The sequence below is a fragment of the Dermacentor variabilis genome, chromosome 3 (genome assembly GCF_050947875.1).
Source record: "Dermacentor variabilis isolate Ectoservices chromosome 3, ASM5094787v1, whole genome shotgun sequence".
Lineage (NCBI taxonomy): Eukaryota > Metazoa > Arthropoda > Arachnida > Ixodida > Ixodidae > Dermacentor > Dermacentor variabilis.
This window is the reverse complement of record NC_134570.1, coordinates 33,227,358-33,252,068: the sequence shown is the minus strand read 5'-3', so window position 1 is coordinate 33,252,068 and position 24,711 is coordinate 33,227,358. Positions and strand designations below refer to the sequence as shown.

Sequence of the window (24,711 nt, the reverse complement as noted above, 5' to 3'; positions counted from 1 at the left end):
CGAATCCGAATTTCACTGGTCGATCTGGAGCGGGTTCGCGCGTTCCACTGGTCGTTTCGGATCAACTCGCTCCGCGCCGGATCGCTCTGACTTGCTCCGCCGCCGAGGCGCGGATTCGGGCGGAAATAGTTCGCGTCACTTCCGGCTTCAAGCGAAATCGGTACCCGGTTGGTGCGCACAACATTGTGTTGCTTCGCAAGATGGCTGTGTTCGGTGCTGCTGCAGCGCTCGCGTTTAGTGACGAGAGCGCGGACGACAGCGATTACGAAGTGACGCAGGTGCTGTACGAAGACTTCTATGCACGTTGTCCATGCACAATCCCTGCTGGCGCGACGTGGAAATGACGGGCTATGCGACTGCCACGGTCAAATTGCACACGGGGGACGGCGAGTTTGGTTGCCGTGGAAACGTACAGAACGGAAGTAGGGCATGGTTTTCAGAACCGGTTCGTGCGACGTGTACACAGACTTCCTGTGTGATCCGCCGCAGAGCGTTTTTGCGCTCCGCTGGCCGATTCGGATTCCTGAAACCCGAGCGCTCGCTCCAGGATTTCGGCGGCCGCTCCAGATCGACCAGTGAAAAACGCCATTAGTTTCGCAAAGCGTGACGTCAGGGCATGCGTCAGAGTTTCCTTCCTCCAGGCTTCCGACAAATAATAATAATAATATTTGGGGTTTTACGTGCCAAAACCACTTTCTGATTATGAGGCACGCCGTAGTGGAGGACTCCGGAAATTTTGACCACCTGGGGTTCTTTAACGTGCACCTAAATATAAGCACACGGGTGTTTTCGCATTTCGCCCCCATCGAAATGCGGCCGCCGTGGCCGGGATTCGATCCCGCGACCTCGTGCTCAGCAGCCCAACACCATGGCTTCCGACAAAGAGAAAGGAAACTGTACCTTCCCCAGCGCAACCGGAATGAGAGCAGTAGTGGCACACGGCCGCCTGCCGTGCGCGCGTGATCGAGGCGGTCGTGGATGGCATCGTGAACTAAAGTGCACGTCCGAGAGATGGCGCTATCCAAATCAAAACTAATATCATCATCATTACGCAGTAAGGAGTATGGCCGCTGCAGTCGGCGGTGGTCGTGCTGCCCGCTCGCTGGTTCTGGGCGTTTTCTTACCGCTGTCGGGACGGCATTCGTGTGCCCGGTGCTCTAACGTGACTACAAATATCTTTATTATGCCGCCAGGTGACCGAGAAGACTCAACTCGTAAAACAACACTTCAAGCAAGTAAGCTTCTTTATTGTCAATGGTGAATGAAGCAGTACGTGCCCGCAACTTTCGTATAGGTCAGGTGGACTTAATGCTGTCATTAACTGAGTTTGCAACATATAGAAACACAGATATCCATCACTTTAATGGAATCGAAAGCTGAAATCAAGCGAAATTTTCTCGTCGTGTTCGGCATGCCGCTAACAGCAGGGAGAGCGAAGCTTCTTAAGATGATATCTATGACGGGCAACCCTCGTACTGTAGTTGCGTGCAGTGCCGTTTGACGTGTGTATCGGCTGCGTTTGAGAACTTCAGCTGGATTAAAGAAACAACAAAAAAGTTATTGGCAAGGAGTTCGTGTCAGGAAGGTAAGCTCGAGCTACAATGTCCCATTCTTTTCATAACACATTGGGAAGAGGCACGTAGTGTAGTGAAAAAAAAAAGTCATGCCAAATTATTCAGCACATATTGTCAGCTCTTGATATGTCTGCTACACATGTAGTGTTCAGGTGCGGCAGTAAAGGCCTTGACGCAAGTGGACTACTCATCGGAAGACAAGGAACGTTATGAAGACAACAGTGCTTACAAGGACTTCTGCATAGATTGTGTGAATGAACAGGGACAGTAAATAGACATATAAGCAAGCCCAATTAATGCGTACAGATCCTTGGAAAACGCAATTTACATTTTCATGTTGGAAAAAAAAATCAATGTATTCAAACAAGGCAAAGAGGTTGCAAGGAGACGAATAGATTCACCATAGATTAACACATGGTTTCTGCTTATTTCTGTGTAACCCACCCCTTACGTAATACCCGTTACGGGGTCTTTAAGGAATAAAAATAAAATGAAATGAAATACCTCAGTTGAGTAACAGGTGAGCAAGGGAAGCCTCAGCCTTGAGCCAACATTTCAACAAACAAACATATGCGAGGGCCGTGACGAAGACAAGTTCCCACACTGAGGCTTCCCTTGTTCGTCCACTGTTGAATGATGAATGTTAAGCCGAACTTATCATTCTGCGAGTATATTTCAGAAACATTTTGGAAACACACTGTACTCATGTTTTTCATCTGCTGTATGAAGGCAAATGCAAATTGCTTTTAGTGAATTGTCATGTTTGGGAAATGTGTGGGCCGGTTGTGTGAGCTTGCCCTTTCTAGCATATTTTGCTGTGCAGGGCTAGCCTAGTTATTGATTTCCTTGCTAACTGTTCATGAATCATGTAAGAGTGACTTGCCAGAGATTCAGTCACCACAAAGTGTAATTTGTTTGTGCACTTAAACAATGATGGAAGGGGCACTTGGTCTTTTGGAGCAGCTTCCGGACCAGAAAAATCGCAGTTTGGAGCAGAAATATTTGCTGTTTCTAGCCAGAAAAGAATGCTTTGGAGCAATAACTTGCTGCGCTGGTGCAAAGAGGAAGCTCTGTATAAGGTAGTACTTTTTGAAACATTGCATTCAATATGTATTGTACTAAGATGCAAGTATTTTTGGTTCAACTGGCTGTATTATTTCATTGTTACTGTATAAGATGAAGATAAGTGCATACTTAATAATGATTCACATTTAATTCTGCATTTCAATAAAGTCACCCCTCTTAATTCAACTCAACTCTGAGTCAACTTAGTCAAAGTCAACTCTTAATTCCCGTTGTAAGAGTTGTCGGACGATCCTACCGCTGTCAACCAGATGTAGGAGTCGTCGGACGACCTCGCCGCTGCCACCATTTGAAGGAGTTGAAGGTCGTAGAGACGAACTCGGTGAACAGGATTTATTTACATTATTTACATCTTAGACGAGACATACGTCGACAGTCTAGCGTGACTCCCATATGGAGCCCGCAAGACTAACAAACAGCAAGCAGCTTAAGAGCACACAGCTCACGAGTACATTTCTAGCATGACAACGAGCACTCAGCTCACGACGACGAGCACGACAACGAGCACACCCAGCAGCCGACAATCGCTGCTTATAAGCTCTCTGCTCGACGTCATAGTTCGACGTCATTCAAGATGACCCGCCCTTTTGGAGGATGAGGGCTGTCATACACGTGCCGCACACACACACAGGTGTAAAGGTCCGGAGCCGACGTCGGAGGGGCTTCGTAGAACGCATTCACTCGCAACGGCGACGAGGCTAGAGGTTGGCGATTTCAGCACAAAGCCTGCTTCGTCGAACTCCTTCACTCGCAACGGCGACGAGGCTAAAGGTTGGCGGCGACATTCCAAGATGAGGTTACCACCGCTGGCGTAACTGGCTGGCAAACTTGCACTGCAGCTGGCCGTTCTTAACAGCGCCTCCATAGCCCGAAAATCTCGACTGTCCAGTGCTGGCAACCGCTGGGCAGGAAGACAATGGCTGGCGAGCAATACGATGGCTTTGCTCTCTGCAAGCCCTGCGCACTTGGAATGCCTTCAACCATCTCACAACAACTGGCACAGAAGAGTCGACCCGGCAGCACAATACCACTCAGCGTGCAAACGCCCGGAATCAGCTGTTAACCCAACAGGCCTCCTATCAAAATTTCAGTGCAAGTCTCAACTGGGAATCCCCAAATTTTGCCCCAAAATTTCGTGCCGCCAAAGCGAGCGTTCACGTTCCTCTTGAGTTCGACCAAACCCGACCGTCGCGCTGCACAAGAGTAAAGGTTTACGCAGAATTAAACTGAAGGCTCTTAACCACCAATACCCAATCATAACTTAAGCAGCCTAACTTCGAGAACAGCCTGCTCTTATCCTATCACAGTGGCATACTTATCTCATGTACTGATGCCACCGAACCGTCTGGCCAACTCCACAGGTACGCAATCACAAACGCGCTAGCTTTGTGGTCTCTATTCAGAACACGTGCTTGCGTCATACACAAAGTTTTTATCACGCTTACTCACATTTGTTCTTTTAGTCCACACAGGACATGTTCCTTAAACGAACAACCAAACTTGCGCAACTAACGCAACACAGAGGAACCTTTAAACAAATGTCTTCTAATAACTCGCTAAACTACAGGTTTACTTAAAACGCGTCTTTCAACTCTCGGAGCTTCTCAAACAAAACATAAACAAAGCTCATACCTTACATACTGAAAGAAACTGTAGTCTTAGATCGCCATATTTTCCAATTGAATGCTCAAAAATAAAACAAAACAGTATTTTTTTCCTTCTACGGAAGCTCTCCTGGCCTCTCTTTTTCAAACGTTTACAACTGACTCATACTATTTGAGTCGTACTCGAGGTGGTCGCGGTTTGAAAGCTATTCTGGCAACCCAGGAACAACAAAAGGGCTGACTCACTATCAGCTCCCCCAAGACGTTACAGTCCTGAGTAGACGTACGGCGTACGACAGTCCTGAGTAGACGACGCGAGCTTATGTTACAAGTGAAACGTTACGCAGGTGTAATCTATACATGACTGGTGCAGCTACGACCTACGGATGTGTTGCACCGTCCTCGGAAAGCACGCCACAATCAGATAAACACTTGCTACAGCGCACAACCAAATATTGATAGTCGCTTTAGCATACGCCAAAGAGGGCGAAGGCGAAAGCGTGCACGCTCAAGATACATTCATATTGCTACGGGTAACCATTCTGTTGTTGGACGAGAACAGCGCCGATGCCATGGCCGCTTGCGTCAGTGTGGACTTCAGTCGGTGCAAATGGATCAGAGTGGTCAAGTATGGGAGGGGTGGTCGGAAATCCCATGAGAGCGGCGAACGCGCGAGCCTGCTCCTGGTTCCATGAGAATGGCGTGTTCTTCTTTAGAGGATCTGCCAAAGGCCGAGCAACGTCGGCGAAGTTTTTGACGAAACGGCGAAAGTAAGAACATAGGCCGATGAAGCAGCGCACGTCAGAAGCAGAACGCGGCACAGGGAAACTGAACGGCGCGAACTTTTTCCGGATCAGGTTGTACACCGGATGCGTCAACGAGGTGTCCCAACACGGTAATCTGACGGCGCCCGAATTGACATTTCGTGGAGTTGAGTTGGAGGCCGGATTTTCGGAAGACCGCAAAAATGGCAGTGAGTCGGGTAAGGTGGTTGCCGAACGTGGGAGAGAAAAAAACGTCGTCAAGGTAACAGAGACAGGTGGTCCATTTGTAGCCTCGCAGAAGAGAGTACATCATAAGTTCAAATGTCACAGGAGCATTGCATAGGCCAAAGGGCATGACTTTGAACTGATATAAGCCATCGGGCGTGATGAAGGCCGTCTTCTCGCGGTTCAGTTCATCAACTGAAATCTGCCAGTAGCGGGATCTAAGATCGATGGACGGCAAGTATTTAGCTCCGTGCAAGCAGTACAAGGCATCGTCGATGCGTGGTAGTAAGTATACATCTTTTCGCGTGATCTTGTTAAGTGGCGATAGTCGACGCAAAAACGCCAGGTACCATCTTTCTTTTTCACAAGGACGGCAGGCGAAGCCCAAGGACTGGCTGATGGCTCGATGACCCCTTTGCGGAGCATTTTGTGCACTTCTAATTGGATGACTCGACGTTCAGCATGCGATACACGATAGGGACGCCTACGAATAGGATTCGTGTCTCCAGTGTTTATACGGTAGTGAACAACAGATGTTTGGCCTAAAGGCCTGTCGCTAAAATCAAAGATGTCGCTGTACGATTCAAGCAGGAGATGTATGTCCGTGGCCTGTGCAGAGGTGAGGTCAGGTGCAATCATTTTCTCGAAGTCATCCGTTAAGGAACCGGAGCTGTGAGCTGCAATTGGCGCTAATAATCCACTCACGGCATTCAGACTCTCAATGTCAAATTCGGAACCACTAGAAACGCTGGCCAAGAACATGCCGGCCGGAATCACTTGATGGCACAGGCTGAAATTCAGAAGGGGTAGAACGACGTCGTTATTAGTAACCGTGACCAGCGTATGCGGGACAGCAACGTTCCAGTTCAAAAGCACGCGTCGATGCTGGTGCGAAGCACATATTCACCGTCAGGAACCTGTGGCTGGGCGGTCAAAGTTACATAAGTAACTGCCTCGGGTGACAGCCGGACATCGTGAAGCGAGCACAAGTACGGTGGGCCGGTGCTTGGAGCATCGTCGAGTTGAGGCATTCCTAACTGAAGAACGCCGGTCGTGCAGTCGATGAGAGCAGAATGAGTGGATAAAAAGTCCAATCCCAGGATAACGTCGTATGGGCAGTTGTCGATCACAGCAAAGAGAACAGAAGTAGGGAGGCCGGCTATACTTAAACGCGCAGCACACATTCTAAGAACAACCAGCACGCCGCCGTCGGCCACACGAAGCACTCGGGCAGCTGCTGGGGTGAGGACCTTCTTTAAACATCTACGTATGCTAGCACTCATCACAGATACGTGGGCTCCAGTGTCGACGAGTGCTTGGACAGGTACGCCGTCTATTTTAACGTGAATTACACTTCTCCTCGTGGGCACAGACAGAGGATTTGCTGCAGTAGTAGGCAATGCGCAGCACCATCTCCGAGGGCTACATTTCTTAGTTTTCCGAAAGGGTGCGGCCAAAAGCCACAGGGGACGAAAGGTGACATGGCTGCGGCGAACGGGAAGATGGGCGACCTGTTTGCGGTGAACGAAACGGGCGTCCGCGCGGTGATGGTGAGCGACTGTACCACGTGTTCCTTGCAGAGTTGTCGGCCCTGTTAGGCTTGGCGATGGGCGAAACATTGCGGGCATTTCCATCAAAACAGCTCAGGTTGGTCGGTATGCGAGGTATTGAGGGCCACGAATTGCGACAGTATCGGGCGACATGATCAATGCGGCGACGGGTGAGACATACCGGGTGGTCGTCCGCAGTTCTCCACTCAGTCGGGTTGCGATAACGTGGAGAGAAGCGTCGGGGTGAAGCGAAAATAGTAGAAGGGCGTTCGTCAGCTCTGTGATAGGCGACAGCACGAACAGAATGTAAACCAAAGTTTTCAAGTTCCTGGCGAACGATGACTTGTGCGAGGGGAACTGAGAAGTGGTAGCATCAGGGATATACGCGAACAGAAAGCTGCGGGCGCCATCGCGTCCAGTTCACGTCGAACAATTCGCACCACGTCCTCTGATGGCGACGCAAGCTGCTGCGTGAGTTGATCTTCACACGTCGACGTTGCGGCAGTATTGGGAAGTCTGGCGAATGGTTGTAAGACGCGTCGGCTTTTGGCCTGCTCGAATTGTCGGCACTCTTTAATGAGAGAGAGAGAGAGAGAGAGAGAGAGAGAGAGAGAGAGAGAGGAGAGTTCAGGAAAGGCAGGGATGTTAACCAGTCAATAGTCTGGTTGGCTACCCTACACTGGGGGATGGGAGAAGGGGAAGAGAAAGAAGGGATAGAGAAGGTGTAGATACGTGTACGGAGAGCACTTCAGTTAGAGTCGCTCGAGCAAACCAGAAGTTCTGAGAAAACACAAAAGTGCCTTCACTGCCTTCTGAGCCGATGATCGGTCGGGACGGTGCTCTAATATGGTCTGTTCACTAAGAGGACGATCATCTAGTTTCCTCAATGTGTTGGACAAAGACTGTCTTTGTGCTTGATATTGAGGATAGCATCAACTGTAGAGCAGCTTTTGCACGTGAGCAGATTAAAGGCGTCGTGAGCAATGCCGCTAAGCACGTGCCCGACCTTCTCAGCTTCTGTCATGTCGTGATCGGCTTTACGACAATGTTCCAGCACGTCCTGAATGTACGAGACATAGGACTACGTGGGAGACTGGGCACGGGCGGCCAGTTCCTGCTTTGCGGCAATTTTACGGCCGGCTGGTTTGCCAAACAACTCTGTCAACTTCTTTGCATTGGTCCCAGCTGGTTAGCTCCTCTTCGTGGTTTTCGTACCAGATCTTTGCCGTGCCTCTTAGGTAGAACAACAGGTTAGCTAGCATGAGCGTAGGGTCCCATTTGTTGATTCCACACGCGCGCTCGTACATAGCTACCCATTCTTCAACGTCGGCGCCATCGGTCCCGCAGAAAGTTCCAGGATCCCTGGGTTGCACAACCACAGCCCAAGGTGACAGCGACGTAGCTGGCGTCGCGTGACGTAGGAGGCTGCAAGGACGTTGATCCCGCGTGCTCACCGTCATTCATGGTGCGGACGGTGATGGCACGCCCACTGTGGAGATCCGTTTCCAGCCGTGATACTCTCACCAATATGTTACGGGGATGTTGGGAGTATAGAAAGAGTGTATTTACAATATATATACAAGATGAGTCAGAGTAGTTAAGATGGCTGACCACCAACTACACGCAGCAGCCAGCGTCCTGCGATCCTTCTTCCTCTCTCTTCTTTCATCCTTCCGTATCAATATTACTTGACATTCCCGTTCGAGTGCGTTACTTTCTACTTGTTTTTTACGACCAAAGGTCGCGGGTTCGAGTGCCATAATTGACGTTACCTTAAATATTTGTGCCTTAACTTCGCCCTCATTACCGCTAAATGTCGTGGGCTCGACTCCACCAAAGATCGAGGGCGCGACTCTCACTGAAGGTCGTGGGTACGAGTTCCTTAATTGACGTTACTTTGATTACTTGTGTCTTAATTTCGCCGTAGTAACACCAAATGTCGTAGGTTCGATTCACACCGAGGGTTGTGGGATCGAGTTTCTTAATTAACTGTCTTAACATGTTTTATCGCCCTTGGACCTTATACGAAACCTCACGGCGACGCCGACGGCAGAAATGCGCCTGGAGTGTCCATATAATTGCTATCGCAATGAAAAGGAAAGCGCACCATGTGTAAAACATTTCTGACGTCACTCAACGACATATGACAAATACAATGCGCTGCCGGCAGCCATTGGGCCGCTTCTCTCTCTTTTCTCACGCACCTGCGACGTTTGGCGAATGGATAAAATCACGCAATATCTGGCAGATTGAGAAATATAAACTCACAAAGAAAAGGTGAACTGGTTGTCCGCGCTTGACTGCAGCTGCGCCGTGTGCACCGCTGCATCGGCTGAACGCGCGCCCGGCGCACACAGCGCCCCCTGCTTCATTGCCATATTGCACAGCTCCTCGCTCCCGCCCGCCACACTGTGCCGTCTATTGCCGCCATAAATCAATGATGTCGGCGTTTGTTTTGTCTGTGTGCCAACCGACCTTGTTTGCCCGCAGTGTAGTGCGTAAATCGTGCGTGAGGAACAGTCGTCGTTCACTGGCGCTTTCGAACTGGCTGTGCTCATCAAATTTCGCCGGCAGCGCAGCGTCACATGACGGTAATCTAATTTCAAAGCCTTTTTTTTTACGTTTGGCCTGTCAGCCCGGCGTCAAGTTTCCTTGTAAGCTTGTAATTTATTGGCTTCGCCTGAAGTATTGCTGTATAGCGCATAGGTTGTGACGTATTTCTATATTTTTTTTCAAGGCTGTAGCAAAAATATTGTCATTATTGCGTCAAAAAATGCAGCTTCATATTTGTGGCGGTCTTGGCTCTGATGAGGTACAGTTGCGGCAGCGAGCTTGGCGGGAAAGCCACCATTCGCTGTTCGGTTGGGCAGTGCTGATGGGAGACGCGAACGAAAGTTACAGAAGCCTTAACGCAAAATCGTTGCAGCTCTTCACTAAACCTCTAACTTGATAAAATTTAGGAACGCGGTTCAGTAAGCTGCTCACACACACACACATACACACACCAATAAGGGGAATGGAGTTAGAGGTCTATGTGCTGTGCGAATCGCTTTCTTACTGTCCATAAAGTTACTGCCGGAAATCAAGTTTTCCTAAGCAATTGTCAGACTTGGGTAGCAGGTGCAGGAGAGAGAACATTCAACTCAGGAAAGCGCTATGGTAATTCAGGATATAAAGAACAACTTGATTCAACACTGCTGGCGGTTGAATACATAGTGTAGCCATTGGCTTTGCCGAGCGTAATTTTTTACATCCCGACAGAGCACCGTGACCTGTCACAACGCGGAGCAGCTTTAGAATCAAGGCTGGCAGCGTTGCGATGGATACCGCAGCTGTAACCCTGTGGTTGCTGCCCCCTGATTCATTGCTATTCGTGTCACAGGTCTGACGTTGCGTTTATAGAGTCAACTGCTGGCCACCGATAAGCTTATCCTGCCTCGCTACAGTCCCGGCCAGTTTGAGCGTTGCAGGCTATTTTTTTTACCTTCTTGTTTTCACTGTAATTTTTGAAGCTAGCTCTAGGCGCGGATTTGACCCCGCATAACCGGAAGTGTCAATTATGCTCAATTTGACGCCTCGGACCCAGGTAGCACACGAAGTCTTAAACGCGCCGATTTTAGAGATATATCGAATAAAACTGATTTCTGACCTTTTTCGACGTCTTAGTGCCGCCTCAGAGCAGCGAGAATATATCTGACCGTTCAAATTGCTTAGAAAGCGTTTTCAAAAACGGTTATTTGTATCATCGTCGTATGAAAACCCTATTAGAACGATGTTCCTGGCGAGAAAACTTGTTTTAATACTTCTCTTTTTGCGGCGTAGTCATGCTTGCTCCGTAGCCGTTAGAGAGTCGACAAGACAGTTTCGGGGCGGAGGGCTAGCGAGGAGCTGCTGGAGTACTGCCCGCCATATTGCGTCGAGCGGACAAAGCACATCGGAATAACGTGCCGATTCTCTACCTCCGGTGAACCTTTTGTTCGGTACGTGATGATAATTCATTGTTGCTAGTAATTGTTATAGCAGATATCTGAATTTAGGAGCAGTCGCCAGAGCTCAGTTACTCGCGATTAAAGCGTACCGTAAGTGATGAAAAGTGGTGCGATCAGTCGCGTTCATGTCCCACCAGTGCCACCCAAACATGTGCACCGTTGACGTACGTATTTATTTCAGGCGCCTATTTAGCTATTGCATCGTGAATACTTGAAGTGGAAATATGTCGCGAAGGCTGTTAATATCGCTAATCTTTTATTTGTGATCAAGTTTTTCAAGCGGCGCCCACGAGCACGTTACTGTACGATTGCTGAGAGGTGCTCAGTGTTGCAAATGGGTCGCAAGCCTCAAGAGTAGCGTACCTGGCGGCCTGGGGCACAGCTGGAAGCATCCCAAGGTCCTGGCAAAGGATGAGTCGACTGCTAACAGAACAACTTGTTTATTTTAGCGTCGCAAAAGAGCGGCCGGTCAGGTCGTTTGAAGTGGAGAGACGGGAGAGCACGTTACTCGACGGAAGAATTCGAAGCCTCTCCCTTGGCGTCCGGGGGCAGCTGCTTTTATACTCTCGGAGTCGAGGGCAAGAAGGAACGGCTTGCGAGAGGCGCCCGTGACGGCGGCGCACGAACACGTTGAGACAAGAAGTGACGCATCCGCCGGGCCGGCGCCGATCAGACCTCCTCGCTTCACAGTTGGGGAGCTCCTCTCCCCGGCTGCCGCGCTTTGACAAGCGTGGGCACCAACATGCACACACACCCACGAAGACACGTGGCATTGAAACATACCTCGACGCGCTTGGCGGGAGGCGTTGCGGCAGCGCTGAACTGGCCAAAATGTCCGCCGCTTTGAACGAAGCCCCGGCGTCCGTTGCATCCGCGCCGGCATTAGCGCACGTCGGAGGCGAAACGTAACATCAGTTACTCCGACGCCTTCTCACATCTGTGGAAGACAGAACGCGTAATTTCCAAGCTTATGAAGGGAAACAGGCACAGAACGGCTTTTGTGATTAGCTTTTTAAAGGGATTAGTTTGCAATGGCTGTGAGCTTGCTTTTTGTTTCTGAGTCACGAATTAAGAATAGTGATAAATGCGCCTGATATGAATTTGTTTACATATGCGAGATAAGTAACTCGCGTTAAAAAACCGGGTGATCTCTACTTACTTTGACTTTGTGTTTAAGTATATACCATGTATATGTTAGCTCGCGTGTAAGTCCTTTTTTGAATATGTACGGGTTGATCGTTTTAAATTTTTTCGGAATTCTTAAAAAGCGCCTGTGCTGGATAATTCGTGCCATTGAGCGGGAATATCTTCTAAGACGCGGACATTACTAACACGAGAAATGGAAGCACATATGCAGCTAATTAACTAAAATTCGCTAATTAACTTCCTGATTAATTATGCTACCGCCCATATTGCAATTTACGAATTGTAGTCGTTGAGTTTGCAAGAGGTATCATACCACTTCAATCTTCAGGAGGACATAAGTTTCGAGATATTATTTCCCGAAGTGTGGGGCGAAGTTCATGGGTGTTCCACTTACTTTTGTGCTTCAGTGCATAAAAGAGCGTTTTGTTAAGAAAAGAAGTGGAAGAACAATGCATCATTACGGCGAGTATGATGGAGCATATCTCCCTCTACTTCCAAATGCACCTGTCTTGTCCGTGGACAAAAACTCAGCCAATCAGTGAGAGGCACGCGCCGCGTGCGCGGCGCGTTCCTTGCAGCCCCACCAGGTGGCGGTAGCCTCCGAGCATCTGCGTTAGCGGAGGCGCCGGCCGTGCGGGGAATAAAAAGAGAACCAGAAAGCTCGCCATCGCGCATGGCGTTCGCCGCAAGCGTTTCCCGGTAAAGATTACGATTGTATAAGCTGCAGTTGCCGGGAAGCCGTAACTGTAGCATAGGAAGCAGGGAGTGACGTAACTACACTTCTGTATCTAAAAGACGAACCCGTCTAGCAACCTATTTGTGTTGTGACAGTACTATGGGAAGGCCACGTATAGCAAGGACTCCTGAAGAGCAGCGTGCATACTAGGCGCGGCGAATTTCCATTCTCTCTGGTTCGCTTTTTGTAGGTGCGCGAAGTAGCGGCGCAAACTAAGTCACAGGCCGTTGAAACGTCGACCTTAGGCTAATGATTAGGTAAAGCGCATGTGAGTGTTGCAATGTGAATAATTTCAAGCTACGCCGCCATAGGTCGTTTACAGCTTCGCTGTCCAACCACCTTCACAGCTTGTATTTAAGACCATTTTTTCGCGTCGCCACTGTAGAAAAGAAAAAAAAAGAAAGGAGAACCTAAGCTGCAAAAACAAGAGTAAAACATTGAAACTGATTCAGCACGACGGTTTTTTAAACGTCTTAAAACAGATTTTGACAGACGTTTTGGTGAGGTTCTTTAGGTATTTGGCAATCCCCTTTTCAGATGTGATTTCTTGTGATGTTTTTGAAACCAAATTAGGCAGCATATAAATTGGATTTCAGCCGGACATTAGTAAGATATACGACGTTTTCTGGAGTATGTGCTTCTAATCAGCGGCTTTCGGGCTTCGCCCGAAAGGCGAAGCATCGATTCTGATAGCAAATTAATACACAGCTATACGAAGTAGGGATAGTAGTTTTAGCGGCTGTATGAACTTCGAAACGTTCGCTGATTAACTGAATTACCAATCATGATGTCGGCGCTCACAAGCGATGAGCGCCGACACGCTGAAAGCGCTGGACGCTGTTGTGAGCAAGCGCGGCAGCAGCAGCGAGCGAAGTGACGTTCGTGCGGTCGATCCCCTTCAACACAAGAGCGGCGAGAACGCAACGCATGCAAAGGTATGATCCTTCTGCAGATGCCTTTCAAGATATTTCGCGCGCGACCGCGCGCGGCCGTGCAAAGCACACACTTATTGGCGAAGTCTGGAGTGTACCAGCCACTCTAGCAGAGATGAAGCCGCCCTCCCTCCCTTTCTCCCACGCTGCCTTCCCGCGTTCCACCATATATGGTGCGCGAAAGTGAGCCGCGTTCTTCAGTTATCCTTGCGCCCGGTCGCGAAATGCGCAGTTGCTGCCGGAGCACAACGCCGCCTCCCTTACCTCCCTCCCATCCCCCCACAGCATTCCGCGCCACGGAAGACTGCGCGTTTGCTCTCCGCTTTCTCCTTCGCGCGCGCCGGATAGAGTCATAATCGCCGGCTTCCCTCGCACATACAGCATAGGACGTGCGGCGCCGGTGTTATCGCCCGTGGACTTTATACGGAACATCACGGGGACGGCGACGGCAAAAATGCGCCTGGAGTGTCCATGCGCCTGGAGTTACTGAAAATATTTTTGGAAACACCCGGTACATGCCCGCACATTCGACTGAAGCACGGCCGTGCGGTTTGATCGCAGGAATGTCGGGCGAGTCACACGACGGTGGTTCATGCGAGCGGCCTCCTGCCAGCCTCGAAGAATCGTACAGGCACTGCTTTGTGGGCGGCGACCTGTCGGCGCAGTACAAATTGGCAAGGCCCGTGATGGCGCCTGCGATAGTCGCAGACATCGTCGAGTACGCGAACCAAATGGTACGTGCGCCCTAACATTAGCAGATGGACTCTCACATCTCTGCCTTGTACGTCATAAGTTAATTTATCATTAATTAATTTATTAGGCATTCTCTCATAATTGGTGCTGAGTGTACATGTTTGGCTGCTTTAATTACGAGTGATTTCGATATACATCAGCACGAGGTGAGAAGCGTTTCATCATAAATAAATTGACTGCAGCTAGGAAGCTCTCGAAAAGAGGTTTTAATGATTAATTATGAGGCACACGGGAAGACTGGCAAAACGTCAGACTGTACAAACAGTCCAGGAAAACCAGCGGTATGCGCGGTATATCGGAGTAGTGTGAGCGACAAACACGTAAATGTTCAGCGCGAGTCTCTTGTCGCACTCTAATATCAGTACTTAATAAAAATGAATGCACGTTTTAAAATCGAAGTCTTTCTTTGCGAACCTCACCGGGTTTTCGTGACCGTGGGCGCCGCGCGGCTGTTCTCTAGTGGAAGCGGCCAACTAATCACAGCGGAGGACGTGCGCCCCTGGGTTCCATGCACCACCACCAGATGGCGCTCGCCTCCGCGCATCCGCGGAGCATACCTGAGTAAATCAAGCAGGCTAGGTGACTATTTGTCACCGCCCTGTTTCAAAGGGGTTGCCATTAAATCATCTCGAGGTTTACTCGAGGCTCGAGTTGGTTGCCTCAGGACGAAAACATACCGGAGCAAATATTCGTAACCAGATGAGGCATGTGTGTGCTGAGCAGGAATTCGGAGACCACTCTGGACATCCTACTGAATTATGAAGGGATTCACTCAGTGAGACCCCTAGGTAACGTACACCTTCCAGAAGTGCTTGGATTTAAAGTGGAGGGTAACTTGAGTACTTGAGTAACTCAAGCAGGCTAGGTGACTGTTTGCCACCGCCTCGTTTCAGAGGGGATGTCAATAAAGCATCATTATCATCATCATCATAATCGCGGCAGCGGCAGCGCCGGCCATGCAGGAGAAAGAAAAAGAACCAGAAAGCTCACCTTCGCGTATCCGTGGCAGCGGCATTGCACTAGACTCTCTACAATGGCTGAATAAATCCTTCCATGTCACTTTGTGAGGACATTCAGTAAACGCAAACTCGTGTTTCGCCTCTTTATGCGCTTACACAAAGCTTCGCTGTATATAGATTCCAACTTGTTGAATTTGCTGTATTTTTTTTTCTGTTTCTTTTAACTGCGCGACAGGTTTCATGCAAGAATGGTGTTTGCGTCGACGTCGGATGTGGTCCTGGACAGAGCACGGAACTTTTTTGTCCGCACTTTAGGAAGGTCGTGGGCACCGATATCAGCGAGACACAGATCGGCATTGCACGAGCAGCTTGCACCGCTAAGAACGTGAGCTTCGAGTGAGCCATGGGTCTCTACTATCACAACGGAAGCTGTTCCCTCTTCCCTACTTTCTAGACATTAGAGCTATGCAGAAAGTGCCATATCTCATTTCTTCGGCAGTTTTTTATCTTGCAAATGACTGCACCACGTTTCGTACTGAAGTGCTAAATAGCTGTAAGGGTTCTCTTATCACCGTCCTTCATTAATTAACAATCTAATGTTGTGGAAAAGCCGGTGGCATTTCATATTTATTGCCGACATCTACCGTAATTAATAAATCAGTCCAGCACTACCCAGCCTCTGGCAATAAAAATAAAATAAAAAAAGTATCTATTCCTCTATTCTATTAGTCTTTTCGCGTCGCCATGATCACGGAGTATTCCAGACTGCCCTCTAGCCGCGAGACTTCGGTACGGTAAGTTTTCTTCAATTGGCCGTTCCAGACGTCTCTGCGCAGGACTACCCTATAGACGCACATCTGTAGTAAACGATTTGCTGGGGCAGTTCTGTCGAGCAGCCCGAGAACAGCGGCAAGGTATCTTTTTTGCGCCGACGTTCAGATAGAAAATACATGAAAGAGTATGCATTTGCACTTGCAGTCACCTTGATGAGCACTCTGTGCACAATCAACTATTTGAATCAACCATGCTTTGAAGTACTCAAGACGCGTCGCGAACACATCCCGGTGGCATGGCGCAGGCTTTTTTTTATAATAACGAGCTAAACCAGTGCCTCGTATACTGGCTCAACGCGGGTGCTTTGTCAGTTTAGTACGCTGCTCAAAACGCGTTTCCCCGCCCCGAAAATTTGAGAGCCGTAAGCTCACAGTTCCAGTATACCGTGAGTGTAAACGCTGCAGGGTGGCCAAGGCCGAGTCCCTTCCCTTGGACGCCGGCTCCGTGGCACTGGTGTCGACGGTGAATGCGCTGCACTGGTTCCACTGGGATTCCTTCTTCGCCGAGGTTCGCCGGGTGCTGGTGAACGGCGGCGTATTCTGCCCGTCGCTGTACCGGCTGCGCGCCGTGGCCGAGCCGGGACTTGAGGACTGCCTGGAGGAGGTGCCGCGAATTCTTCAACCTCACCTGTTCTAATGATTAGAACGGTTTGTCGTAACGTTACTCCTCTATACCGATGACGACTCTATCGGTGGTGGGGGGTATAGGCGCGCAGTGTATACCCGTTCCTTGGTCCAAGGTTCTTCTCAAGTGGCCACTCCAATGATTCTATTTACAGCGAACGTTGCTGAGTAAAACAAATAGTTTTTCGCGTATGGGGACGTACCTGCAGTATACCTACGTGGTTGGTTTCTTTCCTGGGGTAATGTAAGACTCGGCTACTGAACCGGGAAAATTGTGGCGATAAATTGAGTTGTTGCCTTTTAATAGGACGGTAGGCACGATTTCTTGGTTAGACCATGTGCGTATTTGGGAGATATGGAGTGGGTAGCTGGAAGATCAGGTACCTCCTGTAAGGAAGATATTGGGGAATGTGGCAGCATATAAAGCAATGATACTAGCCACCGCTTCCTTAAGTTTGCGATCGGGTGTAAAAAACTGGTCCCTGCTAAGATGTTCTATGATAAAAAAAATTAAGAAATGCGAGTTTAAACAGTTCCCATTTGGCCATTGCAACTACAGTTCCACATGATGCCTGCAATAACTAATCTAGTTGAAGCTCACCACAGTTGGTTTCAAGAGCTGATGCGAGCTTCACACAGTGAGCACAGTTTTGCTTTTGCGTGCCACACCCTGCAGACCTACTGCTTTTGATTTAAGTTGGTGGCTTGTGACCGCCTTAGGAAGTCGTTATTACGAAATTACAAAACAGTTTTCTCACATAAAACGCAGTACAAGTGAACGATAGTTGTCAGACTTTCGTCACTCCACTGTACATCATCTCATAGATATCCCTGAAGGGACAGTAAAGAGAAAGAGTAACTTAAGTTGTGATAATAACCTATCTTTCTACAATACGTAACAAGTCACTCCTACCATTACAGTAGACTTGGTAAGGGAGGTAGAGACGCAAGAACCACAGACAGGCGGCGACGCCGCCTTCTATTTCCCGCACCATTGCCGTGACATCACTGTTTTTGAGGGCGTCCGCTGGGGTCTAGTTACCCTTTCGATAAAGATGGATTATATTACTTGTACTCTAAAAGAGGTAAAGACTGAGCCTACGGAGTTTCAAGAAATTTTACTGTGCCACAGTAACCCAAATACGAGAAAGTTGTTTGAAATTCGTGACGTCACACTGACTTACCGGTTCAAAGGTTTCGGCTGAAAATTCAAGATGTGATATTCTGACCTTCGTTTGCACTTGTCATAATCAACCTCTTTCAGAGACATTAACGAAAAGAGAATGTTGAAAGTGTAATTTGCCAGTCTCAATGTAAGATTAAGTGTTTTCATTTAGTATCCCCGTAAAGCACTACTTATATGGCGATGTATCAGAACTATCGCATTGTAACATTTACTGGCGAATAAAACTAGAACATTTAGTGAATGGAACTGGGCTCCCGACAAATATGGTGTCCTGTAAGTCATGTATACCATGTAGTGTAAATGAATTATATTGACTATCGGTTCCAGAGAAAGAGAAGAGCCTGCTTACTACACCGTAAATGTCAAATTTCATTTCCAGTAATAGTGGTAGGAGAGGAGAAAGGGAAACGGAGACGCGATATATATTCGACCCTAGTTTGCTTTTGCCATTTCGCCGGTGATCTATTTATCTATTTATCATCTATTTATTCTTCAGTTTCGGTACCAGGAGTTTAAGGGCTACCTGACTGCTCAACACGACTTCTGGACGTACGGCTACGAGAAGACGGAGGTCCCCTTCAGTGACGTTCACAAGTGAGCAACACGACACGTGTTACACGTTATCGCGCGCGCGTACTCCCTCCCTCCCACCTTCTCTCTCACACGTCCTAGTTGTGTAGGTTTGCGCTTAATTTGTTGTTTCGATGTCACGGAAAATAGCGTATTGCAGCGACACACATACGCATAGAAAAAAAGAGCTGACAGACCCCCCCCCCCCCCCCCCCCCCGTGCTAATTATAGATAACCAAAAAAAAAAGGTGTTTCAGCAAGCCGCGTTTTTTGGAACCTTATCGCCATTTGACGTGTGCGATTCACTTTCATAGAAAAGTGAACTCTTTATGTGAAACGTACACAGATGGGGTTCTCACACCACAAGAACCCAGTCGCGATATTGTTCCTCCCTCTTGAATTTCACGCTTAAGCTTGTCAGTACTTCTGCCGACAAAACTACATTTGCACAAAAGTGGTTCAGTGCCTCACGAATTATATAGCGAAAAACAAATGTTGAAATCTGGGCCAGTTGGTACATACTTTAAGGAAAAAACCAGTCAAAAAACACAAAGGACAAGAGGAGAGGTTCACACCACAACGACTGGACTATCAAGTGAGCTTTATTAGAATCGGTGTAGTCCTAGCAAGGCCAGCAGAGCCAGTCGTTGTGGTGTGAACCTCTCCTCTTGTCCTTTGTGTTTTTTTACTGGTTTTTTCCTTCAAGCGAAAAACAACCCGTTCATAGCGCGCATACTTTTTTCCCCATTGTTACAGTGTTCTCTAAGCCGGTTATTAACGGGTAGTTAGTGCTCGTCTGTCATCCCGTTTCCGTCGGTCTGTGTGTCTGAGCTATGATTTTTCGATCATGGTCTCTCTCGCTGTATCTCTCTGCGCCGGTGGTGCTGACACTCATTTAACGGTTCGCTTCTGCTTGCACAAGAGTCATTATCCAGACAGGGGTAAACTTAAAATCTATAATTTCAACCACAGCTACTAGTTGTGTCCTTTAAAAAACACCGCAGCTGCTCCAGCAAAGTGGATCAGCTGACAGTCCGTGTCAGTGGTCAGTGTTGTTATTCTATAAAGAAGTAATTCGAACAGCAATAGTTTTCTGCTGGAGGCGAAGAGTAGACATTCTTGATTTATGATAGTCGTGCCCCACCGCTGTTCTTTCTCTTGTGTTTACAGAAAGGACTTTGCAGTGAAAGAGAAAACGAGGTTATCGGCTGTCATGGCATGTGTGAGGACGTGGAGTTTTGTGATACGAATGGAAGAAAAGGAACCCGAGCGAGCCAAGCAGGCTCTCGAGAGACTGGAGACGAGGTGAGTGCTGGCGCACGCTGGGTGGTGCTGGTGTTCCTGGGGTATGTGAAAATAAAGTCAGCATCACAAAGGGGTGCGGAAATGCGCCACCTTGAGAGAAACTTGGCGAGTTCATTCAGCGGATTCCTGGCCTCACCAGGACAAGGAGCCTCCTTTCTCGCGGAGAAGTCAAGGTACCTTCAACGTTATGAATGAACGAATTATTGTTTATCCGTAGAAAAAAAGCCTAGGGCCTTTTGGCTTAATTAGGGAACCATGAACAAAGCAAGATGTATGCACTGAAAGCTAAGCAGGGCAATACCATCAGCAATCTCGAAGGTATAATAAAAGCAGTGCAAGAATTCTGTACTGACCCTGACCTGTACAGTACCCAGATAACGCATGAGTACTCTATTGGAAACAATAATGAACAGTATAGAGAAACACCTGCTATAACTAGAGAAGAGGTCAGAAGGGCCTTGCAAGGCATGAAACGGGGAAAAACGGCAGGAGAGGATGGAATAACAGTCGATTTAATCAAAGATGGAGGAGACATAATGCTGGGAAAACTGGCGGCTCTCTATACGAAGTGTCTATCGACTGCAAGGGTCCCAGAAAACTGGAAAAATGCAAACATTATACTAATCCACAAGAAGGACGACACTAAAAAACTGAAAAATTGTAGGCCCGTTAGCTTACTTCCAGTATTATATAAAATATTTACCAGAATACTCTCCAATTGAATAAGGGCAACATTGGACTTTAGTCAACAAAGGGAACAGGCTGGCTTCAAGAAAGGCTACTTTACAATGTATCATATCCATGTCATTAATCAGATTATCGAGAAATCAGCAGAGTATAATAAGCCTCTCTATATGGCTTTCATAGATTACAAAAAAAACATTTGATTCAGTAGAAATACCAGCAGTCATAGAGGCGTTGCGTAATCAAGGAGTACAGACCAATTACGTAAATACCCTGGAAAATATCTACAGAGATTCCACAGCCACCTTAATTCTACACAAGAAAAGTTTGAAGATACCTATGAGGAAAGGTGTCAGACAAGGAGACACAATCTCTCCAATGCTATTCACTGCGTGCTTGGAAGAAGTATTCAAGCTAATAAACTGGGAAGGCATAGGATTAATGATCGACGGCGAATACCCCAGCAACCTTCGGTTTGTTGATCACATTGTTCTATTCAGCAACACTGCAGACTTGTTACTACAAATGATTGAGGACCCAACAGGGAGAGTGTAGTAGTGGGGCTGAATATTAATATGCAGAAGACAAAGATAATGATAAATAGCCGGGCAAGGGAACAAGAGTTCAAGATCGCAAGTCAACCTCTAGAGTCTGTGAAAGAGTAGGTTTACATAGGTGAACTAATCACAGGGTACCCTGGCCACGAGAAGGAAATTCACAAAAGAATAAGAATGGGTTGAATCGTATACGGCAGACATCGTGAACTCCTGACTGGGAGCTTACCGTTATCATTGAAAAGGAAAATATACAATCAGTGCATTTTACCGGTGCTGACATATGGCGCAGAGGCTTGGAGACTGTCAAGAGAGAGAGAGAGGAGAGTTCAGGAAAGGCAGGGATGTTAACCAGTCAATAGTCTGGTTGGCTACCCTACACTGGGGGATGGGAGAAGGGGAAGAGAAAGAAGGGAGAGAGAAGGTGTAGGTACGTGTACGGACAGCACTTCAGTTAGACTGTCAAAGAAGCTTGAGAATAAGTTAAGGACCGCGCAAAGAGCGATGGAACGAAGTATGCGAGGTATAACTTTAAGAGACAGAAAGAAAGCGGTTTGGATCGGAGAGCAAACGGGTATAGACAATATTTTAATAGACATTAAAAGAAAAAAATGGCGCTGGGCAGGTCATGTAATGCGCAGATTAGGTAACCATTGGACCATTAGGGTGGCAGAATGGGTACCATGAGAAGGGAAGCGCTGTAGAGGACGGCAGAAGACTAGGTGGTGCGATGAATTAGGAAATTTGTGGGTGCTAATTGGATTCGGTTGGCGCAGGACAGGGGTAATTGGAAATCGCAGGGAGAGGCCTTCGTCCTTCAGTAGACATAAGTAGGCTGATGATTATGATGATGGTGATGATGAAGTGTGTTATAGACGTCTATTCTGGCAGACCTCTGCGGCATATCCCTGTATAAGGACCGTATAGTCATGAGACTGGGTATGATAAAGTGGCGTCGTCCAACTTGCAAATGTTCTGGCGCTGTCTTCTATTTTTGGCACATATGCACTGTAAACCAGAATAAAGAAGAGTTTTTTGTTCTTTGCCAGGACACAATTATCTCCCGTTAGTGACCGATAGTTCTTGGTTGGAGTAGTTAAAGCTACAGTTCACCTTAACTAACTACAGTTCACCTTAACTAGTCAACCAATCAGAAGCGCGATCACGCTAATGTACTGACTGTTTCAGAAATAGGATTGGTTAAGATGCACGAAAGACATAAAGCGGGATAGCCACCTCTCGCCGCTGCGGTAAAAGACGAGTTGTACCGTAACGGTGACAGATGGTGCCACGTTTCGTTACAGCGAAATCGTGATTTTCTTTAGTGGCGTAGAGGCAGATGGGGGGGGGGGGGGCTTCAGTTTTCTTGTTAACGAGACTGGGGCAGGTAATGCTAACAAACGTGATATTAAACTGAACTCACTGCAAAATGCTGCTCGTTTGCGAAATATGAGCGGAGATTAGGCAATGGTTTAACTGAAAGAGTTATGTAAAGTTGACTGTCTTATCTACGCAACACTTAGCATGTGTTCCTTGCCTGCGTGTCGACACTGTGGTTGTCTCTCCTCATCAAAGCGTTGGCTGCTCACTCAGGCTCAAATCAAAATGCATTTTCTAGCTTCCGCTGCAATGCCACAATTGTATTAAAACAGAGCACAGAATCAACTAGTGGTAACCCAATACGCTTTGCGCAGAAGTAATCACTTATCACCGAGTTTTCGAGTTGTCGAGGCTATCTTTCTTTTGTTGGTTTTTCATGTGTGCTACGTCTTTTTCAAGACACTAATGAGCTAGTTGGTTACGAGTATTATGAAACATGGTTTAAGGCGCAATTTTAGATGGTCCTGTGTATCTCGCTGTGTCCGATTTAAAATTGCGCCGTAAAACCATGTTTCATAATAGCTTTTTTTGCTCTTATTGCATTCAGGAATCAAAGAGCAAGCTGTGTGTATTTAAGCCGCGGTGACAGCGCTAGAATGCTTTAGTCCCTCAGATGACCTCTGCCCTCTTGGTTCTCGTTCCAGAATTCGCTCGAAACTTGGCAAGCCTGATGAAGATGATCCTGAGGTTCATGTAGCGTACAGAGCATCTTACATCCTGTGTCGGAAGTGAAATACGTGGGGAATTATAAGAATATGCTCGTGCGCGTGCCTCTGGTTCAGTAAATGCCTTAATCGAAGAATTGAAATACATCTGGCCGTCTCACACCATTCTGCAGAGGGGACCAATAAACTTGCTTAGAGTTTACGATTTACCTGATATCTCGGAACTTAGTCTTTTTTTTTTGTTTTGTCAATGGTCGCATCTAACCAGGTGAATGTTGGTAAATAAATGTAAGTAAATGCCTTAATCGAACAATTAGAATACGTCTGGCCTTCTCAGACAATTCTGCAGAGGGTACCAATAATCTTGTTGTTTACAGCTTACGATTTGCGCACACCAGGTGCGTAAACAAGACGAAAAATACGACTATACTCATCGCTTTTAGTATTGTAGCATTGGCAGCTTCACGAAAGCTCCGCTTCATGTAGATTCAAAAAAATAAATTGTCGGGTTTTACGTGCCAGAACCGCGATTTGATTATGAGGCATGCCGTAGTAGGGGATTCCGGAATAATAGTAAGGAATTCCGGAATCGAAGGCCCTTCCTTAGGTCCAGAAATATTTGTACTGTATGCAACATTTGTTCGATATTACAGCGAAGCTGTTTATGTGGACCCTGCTCCGTCGTTGCCGGAGTTGGCTAAAACTGTCATCATCAGCAATGGCTCGAGCGTCGTCGTCTTCTTCCACAGCTGGCTCCATCGCCGCTCGTCATTCCAGCGTAGAATTTCACTTCTCTTCCGTCGTCGTAATTAGGAGGCCACGTTTACGGGGGTATGAGCCATTGCTTAAGGGGCTATGAGCCATTCATTGTTTTTCGTGAGGGACAGATTTAATTTTGAAGCAATTTAATTTTGAAGAATCGGAAGTGGCAATCCCGGGCGGATGCTGGTAACCACTCCACCGAGTAAACTCGATACATTCGAACGCAAGCGACAACGGTGGACTGCGGGCATACCGTCACTGACGTCGTTCTCTCCATCGCAGCCGAACGTGTCAGTCAGTCAAACCAATCCAAGCAATCGTCAAAAGGATCGCAGCGCCCGCATCTCCAGTGGTGGGCTTTGGGCCCAATATACGGAGCTTTGGATTAGTGGTTCAGCACATTCCATCTCAGCTGTAATTATGGGAAGACCACGGGGCTCAGCAACTTGCACGCGAAAGCACGGCAAAACACAAACACAAACCTCAGGCGCAAAAAAAAACACTGTTAGAATCGCAAAAGAAAAAGCGCTCCTAAAGCATGCTTACCACGCGAAGCACGCGAAAGCCAAAATGAGGTGAAAAAATGATGAAACAAAATATTTACTACATAAAGTGCTTGCGAAATTTCATTTGCATGGTGTAACCCTCAGTGCATAACACAGTTTCGCTGTTCCACCATCTTCACGGGCTGGAACGGGTGGTGATCTTTTTTATTATTATTAGATTCCTTGTTTGCAGTTGGGCTTGGCAAGTTGAGTTTTGTTGGAAACCGAGCTGGTGTGGTGAAATTACTTCACGCTTGTACAGTACGCGTTCAAATATGTTAATGAAAA

The 24,711-nt window shown here is 47.6% G+C and overlaps 1 protein-coding gene across 2 annotated transcripts; it reads left to right on the top strand.

The window, feature by feature from the left end:
* Window positions 1-973: 973 nt before the first annotated feature.
* On the top strand, window positions 974-23,330 carry LOC142575375 (putative methyltransferase DDB_G0268948). 2 transcript variants are annotated; one of them, XM_075684707.1, is made up of 7 exons: window positions 974-1,231; window positions 14,165-14,337; window positions 15,551-15,711; window positions 16,554-16,752; window positions 18,455-18,552; window positions 19,699-19,833; window positions 23,096-23,330. In XM_075684707.1, exons 2-7 carry the CDS (start codon window positions 14,167-14,169, stop codon window positions 23,181-23,183), a joined length of 852 nt encoding a protein of 283 aa, XP_075540822.1. In that variant the 5' UTR covers window positions 974-1,231; window positions 14,165-14,166; the 3' UTR covers window positions 23,184-23,330. The 2 variants fall into 2 exon arrangements, with proteins under 2 accessions (XP_075540822.1, XP_075540821.1); XM_075684706.1 differs by having other exon boundaries at window positions 975-1,235.
* The last annotated feature ends 1,381 nt before the right edge of the window (window positions 23,331-24,711 follow it).

Excerpts from the sequence above, each read along its gene's own strand:
- LOC142575375 (XM_075684706.1), top strand. The coding sequence starts at position 1,064 with ATGGCCGCTGCAGTCGGCGGTGGTCGTGCTGCCCGCTCGCTGGTTCTG. Across the intron at positions 14,338-15,550 it reads TCGAGTACGCGAACCAAATG|GTTTCATGCAAGAATGGTGT; the intron begins GTACGTGCGCCC and ends ACTGCGCGACAG. Across the intron at positions 16,753-18,454 it reads TTGAGGACTGCCTGGAGGAG|TTTCGGTACCAGGAGTTTAA; the intron begins GTGCCGCGAATT and ends TTTATTCTTCAG.